Below are 8481 nucleotides of genomic sequence, written 5' to 3'. Positions count from 1 at the left end.
TGAGATGATTATAAAGAGCTCATTTTGTATCATATATCATTATTAATAAAAGGCAAAGTTGGTTATTATATTTATTTCAGTTAAGTGCCAATTGAATAAGTATAATAATGTCCTTGGGTTGTAGGTTCTTATCTTTAGTATATCAATTGGTTGAATTGATAGTGAGATATTGTAGAGAACACTACTCTTAACTGTTCCTAGTCGAGCATTAATATACAAGGACAATATTAATGCGTTGAGACTAGCATGTAGGTCAACGGATGACTTGATCTCACAAGTCATGGATATGCGATATCTGGTTGACGCATGGGTATATATTAGAGAATATATACTGAATGACCCCCCATGAGAATGTTTCATGGATAGTTATATGAGTGTCATAAATATTCTCATGTGACTATTGGTATGAATAATCCTTTAACCTGAAGTCACTACGATTCCCTACATAAGGAGTTGTGTTCTTTGGTATCGACAAACGTCACCTGTAACAAGGTGGACAATAAAGTCAATCATTGGGTATGCAATGAATTATGCGGAGGGATGTGAGTGATGTAGATGGGATCTATCCCTTCCATATGACGGAAGCGATATCTATGGACCCCTTGATTAGTAGGACACAAGAAAGCATGACCATGCTCAAATGAGTCAATATGAGATATTGAACTTATTTGATTGAGTGTGTCTACTTAGAGATCAAGAAACACAAAGGTTGATAAGAGGATGACACGGTTTATGCCTCATTGATCAATCTAGATATCAAGGATAGAGGGACCAAGTCATACAAGATAATAGCCACGGACATGTTAGGTCGAATCTTGACCTTCTCGTCACTTGGGTAGCAATGATGCCTTGCTAGATGCCACTCATTGCTTAAGTATCTAAATGTTGATTTGGGTACATTACCAACGTTACGAGAACTTATTGGGTCACACACAAAGAACAAGTAGATTTGGAGATGGGTTTATATGATGAATCATTGGATTGAGTCTAATCCGAATTGGACTTATTGAGTTGGACTCAATTGGATCTAATTGTTGGATTAAATCTAATTCAAATTAGACTCAAGGAGTCAATTTGAATTAAATAAATAGTGATTCTTTGAATTTGAATTGCATGAGGATTAATTGAGTAAGACTCGATTGAATTAGACTTGAGTTAGACTCAAGTGAATTAGACTTGAGTTAGACTCAAGTGAGAAGACTTGAGTTAGACTCAAGTGAGGATTTATGGAGATAATTATTGAATTTCAAAATTTAATTATTCATTTCATTCAATTTTGGAAATTGAATTTGAAATGAGTAGTTACACTCATTTGAAATGAGGAGTTACAAGTGTAATCCTTAATGGAGTGTAAATACTCATTAAGGTCATTAATGCTAATTAAGTGTTTTCATTGGATGAAAAATACTTAAGCAATTTTCTCTTCATTTTGGTTAGATCTTCATTCTCATTGTTCCTCTCCTCTCTTGGCCGAATCCTCCTTCATAGGTTGCTAGCACAACCTTAGGTGGTAGGTATCTCCACTTAGTAAGTTTGTGAGACAAACGAACCCTTGTTCGTGTGGATACCATAGAGGCGTTAGCGTGTGTTCGTGCTGAGATCCGTGCTATCGGGAGTCCGTGAGCGCGCAACAAAGGTATACTCTATCATGTTCTTAGATATAAACTTAGTATATAATTTTGTTTCCCTTCGGATGGATCTTCTGGAGGAAATATGTTTTTTCGCTGCGCGTTTACGTGTTTAGCAACATATTTTCTTATAGCTAAGCAGCATTGCGGGAGCCTTTTCAGAACAACGCGCAGTAGAGAAGATCGTTGCAGTTGTTGTTCTGAAGCTTCGGGTCGAAGAACTTTAAATAGGTCCACTCTGGGTGCCTGGACCACGTGGCTCGGCCAATCGACGCACTCCATGTCAACTTGTGGATAAAGTTTCGGGTCCTGACGCTTGGACTGACTCCGGACGCCGCGGCCCCACGTGGGCCAACCTGCTCCGGGCGCTTGGACCAGATCCGTGCACCCGGACCCCTTTTCTTTAGCATCCTTCTCCCTGTAAGAAAAGGTTAGTCCGGACAAAAAAATTATATCTACCCTGCAAAACAAAGTTAGCACAATATAGAGGATAGGGTAGTAATTAGATCCTATCTCCTCGGGACCAGAATATAGTCAAGATCTCAACTTAGATTTTTCAAATGGATATAAGTTGGATCTAACGACTACAGTTCCCTTAACGGAGAACACGTCCTCTCTGGATCTCTCCTCCAGTTGCGTACCTTCACTTACCAACTGCAGTTTCTTGACTTGTCTCTGACCTACCAGGTCTTTCCGCCAGTGTCAGGTCCCATGGACCTAATTGGACTTTCCGTAAGATATCGAACACCACTGATCTATCTGGACTTCACACCAGCTATCGGGCCCCGCGGAGCTAGTTGGATTTCAGCCTAGTGTCAGGTCTTTCAAACTAATCAACTCCTATATACTTGGTAGAAACGTTAAACAAATAACTAATCTAACTTTAACTTATTTATTATACATCAAAATTAAACTATTAATGCAATCTACATGAGGAAAGAGTTGCCAACGAAGGGAACTTAATTTTTTTTTTTTTTTTTTAAACAAGGTAAACTTATGGATTATAATTATCTTGTTCCACTTTCAAAATGATGAGATAATCAATTTAGAGACACTGAACAAAACAGAGGAAGACTTCTATCAGTCAAACCAGATACTGAAATGAGAAGTTCTGTAGATCCTGAAAGCCACCTACCTGAATTGGGATATACTATCAGCCCTCATACTGAAACAAGGGCTGTCTCTGGGTTTCAGTTTTTTTATAAATGGTCTTTTACCTCAATTTTTGTTTCTGTTTCTCAAATATTCTCTTCACTTTTTTTTATTGAAATAATCTTTAACGGTCCTTTTTCATTTATTATCAAAAGAGGGTGTCATCCCGTCTCTCCATATATTATATTTTAAAATTCTTTATTTTTTACTACTATAACAGTTATAAAATTATAATAACTGCTGTGCAATTATATCAATTATGATTTCACAATTATTATACAATTATAGCAGTTGTAGATGTAGATATTATAATATAATATTGATTAGTATTAATCAGAAATAAATGGTACGTTGTAATAGATATATAATTCATAGCTGCTGTAATATGATATTGATCTGTGTTGACTAATGTTGATACAGCCTACTCTGCCCCTGCGTCTTCATCCACTGCAAGTTTCTCCTTATCAGTTACTTTCTAGTCTACACCCTCGCCGGCGAAAATGGTTTCCGGTTCCTGCACCGACGACGCCACCTTCAACGTCTCAGCTGCAAGGCTCTGGAAAGGAGCGGTGTGCGAACCACATATCTTTTGCCCCAAGCTCTTGCCTGACTTTTTCTCTAAAGCAGAGGGTATCGGAGAGGGAGTTGGAGTATAATATATTCTTCACTCAAATTATTCATCATTTTCATCTCCTGATAAACGTACGTAACTCTTCGATTTGAGTTCCATCAGATGTTAATCATATTCATTTCGTTACATCGCAGGTGCTAATATGCCACTGGGAAGCTTCAACAAGAACAAGATAGAAGTGTTCGATGAAGCCAGCTACACTTTTTAGAATACAGCCATTGAAGGAGGACTCATTGGCGTGTTCCTACAATCACTTACCTATGATATGAATCCGTAATCGTAGCTTCGGGTGCTGACAGTTGCATTGCAAAGATTCAAATGGAGTATGAAACTGTAACGACCGGCCCCTCAGTCTCTTGGGCAGTCCAACTGACGGTCTCTTATGTCGTCGACTGATGACCTTCGGTCGTGCCGTTATTCATTAGGTCTTTCCACCCCTGATGACAAGTGGGTTTTTGCCTTTATCAGAATTTATAAACTCTAGTACTTAGCCTGAAAGTCTAGAGTTTGAATCCCCTCGGACCCTTGGGCGGCTCAACTGGCGGCCTCTTATGTCGTCGACCGACGACCCTCGGTCGTGCCGTTGCAATCTTGCACCGTTCTTCTTTGAAAAGAGTGTAGCAAAGGTATCCCTTTACTCCTTTGGTGTTTTGACATCTTGAATGTGCTCCAACATTTCTTTTTCAATTGTGATTTAAAAGCAAACACTGCTTTACCTGCTTTGATCCTCCATTTTCGCGAGATGCCATTGACATCTTCTGTCGGTTGTATGGCTTCACTACCATTGACAACCTCCCAAAGATCCCAACCTTGTAGGTAGGACTTCATACATGTTGTCCACGTGTTGTAGTTTTTATTATTGCGCTTCTTGACTCCTCCTACTACTTGAAGGTCGCCCATCGTGTCGGAAAGATTTTGATTATACCGAACAAGTTTGATTAACAGCCTTGTACAATATAAACCTCCTTACGATTCAAAATAACTCTATCAAAAATAATTCCTGATCGTTTAGCTCTGATATTAATTGTTGGTAATTGGACTATAAACAAGTAAATAAATTATTTGTAGTATATTCACACTTCAAAGACCCTGCAACACTTTTGAGGATCAGTCATAATTTTAAAGAGAAAAAAAAAGGAAAGATGAAAAATAACTTTCAACTTGAAGATTCTATGCTTTTATTTTTTATTGAATGATTAAACATGAATAAAGGGGAGTTTTATTCCTATCAATTGGATGAGAAAAATACTCCACATATTCTAATTTCTATCTATTAAATCTTATCCATTGAATGAGAGAAATATTCCCGCCGTACATTCTAATTTCTATGTGTTAAATCTTATCTATTAATGAAACAATTATTCATCTATATATTTTTATTCTTAACTGTTAACAAATTGATATTGATCTTCGAGATATAATATCTGAGAACAAAATTTCAAAACAAGCCATGTTATTTACCCGAGTTTTGGAATGGCATGAAACGTTTCCGTTCTAACCAACCATGATTGATGCTAGTTGTCATTGTATAATTTAATTTTATGGAAATTGTAAATCATCATAAAATATTAATTCAATGACTACGCAAGTCAAGTATATCAGACCAGCCAAGAAATTAGAATCGACTGAGTAGATAGATGATTAATTCAAAGAAATTGACAGATCAAAAGATCCAAGAAAGACTAAGGTAAACTGATGTGATCAAGTCGTTCTAATAAAATATTTTTCTAAAAAAAAATTAATATGATGAAGGTTTTTCTAACCCATTACTTATAATATCCGCATAAACTAAATATCAAAATAATAAAAAAATCCTATATTGCTTATTCTGTGTTCAGTATTTGTTTCATTCCTTAGTAATAACTCTGTTTTAATTCTCACCGTCATCATCATAATAATAAATAAGAGCCGACAATGAATCTGGTTAGATAAATATTTTCTGTTCTACAGATTTTCTTCTAGAACTATAAATTTCTAACAGTCATTTTTCATGATGAAGTTTTAAAGTGTTTCCGCAGACGCCCAAATTGACCCGGCAGTGTAGCTGCCACCGACAAGATCTATGTTCCACTTCCACTTCCACTTCCACTTCTTCTTCATTTACTAAACAAGTTCCTTCTTATCAGTTACTTTAATAAGAATACATTAAACAAAATTACGAGACTATCAAATTAGGGATACTGAAGAAAGACAGAACAAAGGGAAGATTACTGAAATGTAAACTTCTCCCAATATGATTGCGAAGTTGCTCTTTTTAAACAAGTAGTCTACTGACGGAACAGATGATTGAACATGAACAGAATTCCTCTTTTGATCCGTCACTACGTGATTGACCCGGCACAGCTCCTCCAAGATCTATATAAAGACTCTTCTCTTCCACATCTTCTTCATCCACTGCGAGTTCTGCTTCATCTATTAGTTACTATATCCAGTCCCCATCCTCGGCACCAAAATGGTTTCCGGTTCCTGCACCGACGAGGTCGCCTTCAACGTCTCAGCTGCCAGGCTCTGGAAAGGAGCAGTGTGCGAGCCTCACATCTTGTATCCTAAGCTCTTGCCTGACTTTTTCTCTAAAGCTGAGCGCATCGGAGAGGGAGTTGGAGCCATTAACGTTTTTTACTTTGCTCCAGGTTCGTTGTTGTTATTTCCTTTTATATTTTACATGATAATTAATTGTGTTTATATATAACTTCATTCGCAAAATGCAGCTTCTAATATGCCGCTCGGAAGCTTTAACAAGAACAAGATCGACGTGCTGGACGAGACGACGTACACTTTTCAGAATACAGCCTTGGAAGGGGGACTCATTGGTGTTCTCCTTAAGTCACTAGTTTACGAATCTGTATTCGTAGCTTCGGGCGCTGATAGTTGCAATGCAAAGATAAAGGTGGAGTATGAAACACTTGGGGACAGGGATCTTAGTGAGGAAGAGCTAAAACCCATCAGAGATGGATCGATCGGAGTGCTCAAAGCTGTTGAGGGATACTTGCTTGCCAATCCTGATGTCTACGCATAAATTCATGTCGATCAAGAATCCATTCGAACTTGCTTTCTGTCATTGCTACCTAAGCATATGTTCGAGTTTGTCGTGAATAAAGGGATCGGATTAATTCCCTGGAGTGCAATAACAAGAAATAGTGTTCTTTTTGTTACTTTCACATCATGTTTCAAGAAATGATGGATGGAACGGTTGAGCTTGAAAGATTTCACATCATGTTTAAAAAAATAGAAGATTCATTCCTCGTTTATCCCCTTTTTCCCTTAACTAAGGGCATGAAGTTTGATTCCACAGAAGGATAACTTTAGCTGACGCTTAATTTAAAGGTTTGGAAATGAGGGAATGGATTATTTTTAAATATTGTGTTTGATTGATCGGAATGAAATGAAGATTTTAGAATAAAAACTAAAAACTTGGATATTGATAAAATCCACCTCTTCCCTTGAGTGTTGATAAAAATGGGAATGAAAATTAAGTTTTAGACAAAAATATCCTTTAACATATTTGTTTAATTTTTCTTTCATCATATTTTCTCTCTCAACATACTTTTTTTTCATCACACTTTCTCTCTCTTTATTTTTTTCTCATCATACTTTCTCTCTCAATCTTTCCTCATTTTTTTCTCGGTACACTTTCTCTCTTTTTATTTTTTTCCATCACACTTTCTCTCTCATCATATTTTTTCTCTCCTCATTTTCTCTCACCATACTTTCTCTCTCTTCATTTTTTTTCTATTACTTCCTCTCTCATTATTTTCTCTCACATTCAACTTTCACTCACATTCAACTTTCACTCACATCTAATTTTTTTTTCTTAGTTTTCTCTAAAGGTAAAAAAGGAAATTTAAGTTCATTGCGATTGAAAATATTCAGCTAACCAAACATTATTTTTATGAATGATATTCAAACTCATACTCATTCCCATTCTATAATACTATGATAATTATTCTCATTTCGATTCCTAGAAGTGAACCAAATGCCACCTAAGAATCGATTAGAAATAATATACAAGCGAAAGTATAGATTTTTCTCTCTATTTCACTTTGAAAATAAAGAGATTAGATGAATATTTAAAAAGAATATGCTGGTCCGATCTTAGATCGAGGAATGAGTCAAATCTCATCATATCGTCCTTTATTGACGTTCGCTAAGAGTCATCCTTTGTCGAACCAATCTTTGAAGGAGTTTCTTTATCTAAGTTGATTTTTATTGGGTCAGCTTAGAGTAGGTCTATGTCTGGTGTGATGGCGTTGGGTAGACAAAACTTTGGTGAGCCAGTTTCCCTAGAAGAGACTTAGGTGCACCTTGTCGTGGCCCCGATGCTCATGTTAGAGTTAGGAAGAAGAATGGAGAATAAAAAACAGAGAATTGCAAGAGAATTGTAGTATCAAGTGTATTCAACGTAACTCTCTCTTACTAAAGTTGTGACCTTATATAGAGAGAAGAAGAAGAAACACTGAATCAAATAAAGAGACCTCTCTTTGGAACAGTTGCGCCCCTCTTCTTTATTTGGCGTCATCATTCCAGGTGGTTGGATTACTCCTGAAGTTTGTAACCAGCGCACCCTTGCCACCAACACTCTGTTATAGCTTACAGGGGATTCGAATATCTTTCATATTATTTTTAGCATATTTTGAGTTTTTTTTGGTATTTAAAGTATTGTTGATATTTAGGGTATTTTTGATAATTTTTATTTTTTGTATTTTGAATTTTGAGTATGTTGAGGGATTTTAGAATTATGAGTCTGTTAAGAATTTTTCCTTTCTATTAAGATTTTTTTTTCCTTTTTTTACAAATCAGAATTTTGGTCTATATAAGCGTTTGTAAGTTGATATTTAGGGAGAAGTTTTTGGATTAATAATATTTTTCAGTAATGTTATTTATTTCCCTATTTCCTGATATTCTTCTTAATTAATAGATTTTAGAAAATTATTTCCAGCGTTCGCAGCTGAATCAATAGAATCAATACAAGCAACAAGATAATAGTTATTCTGTTCAACGTTAGTTGGTATCAGAGCTCGATATCCCATGGATGGTTGTCGTGGTCATGACAGGTAGGTTTTGACTGAGGAA

The 8481-nt window shown here is 36.3% G+C and overlaps 1 protein-coding gene across 1 annotated transcript; it reads left to right on the top strand.

Annotated features, from left to right (window-relative positions):
• Window positions 1-5783: 5783 nt before the first annotated feature.
• On the top strand, window positions 5784-6569 carry LOC122000014 (pathogenesis-related protein STH-2-like). Its single transcript, XM_042554595.1, has 2 exons — window positions 5784-6041; window positions 6120-6569. The coding sequence occupies exons 1-2, from the start codon at window positions 5864-5866 to the stop codon at window positions 6425-6427; spliced, it is 486 nt and encodes a 161-aa protein (XP_042410529.1). The 5' UTR covers window positions 5784-5863; the 3' UTR covers window positions 6428-6569.
• Window positions 6570-8481: the final 1912 nt, after the last annotated feature.

The sequence above is a fragment of the Zingiber officinale genome, chromosome 7A (assembly GCF_018446385.1).
Source record: "Zingiber officinale cultivar Zhangliang chromosome 7A, Zo_v1.1, whole genome shotgun sequence".
Lineage (NCBI taxonomy): Eukaryota > Viridiplantae > Streptophyta > Magnoliopsida > Zingiberales > Zingiberaceae > Zingiber > Zingiber officinale.
This window is presented reverse-complemented; position numbering and strand designations above follow the sequence as displayed.

What these genes read in the sequence shown, in the direction of transcription:
- LOC122000014 (XM_042554595.1), top strand. Translation starts at nt 5,864, where the DNA reads ATGGTTTCCGGTTCCTGCACCGACGAGGTCGCCTTCAACGTCTCAGCT. An exon ending in CGTTTTTTACTTTGCTCCAG is followed by an intron (nt 6,042 to 6,119) that starts GTTCGTTGTTGT and finishes CGCAAAATGCAG; the next exon opens with CTTCTAATATGCCGCTCGGA.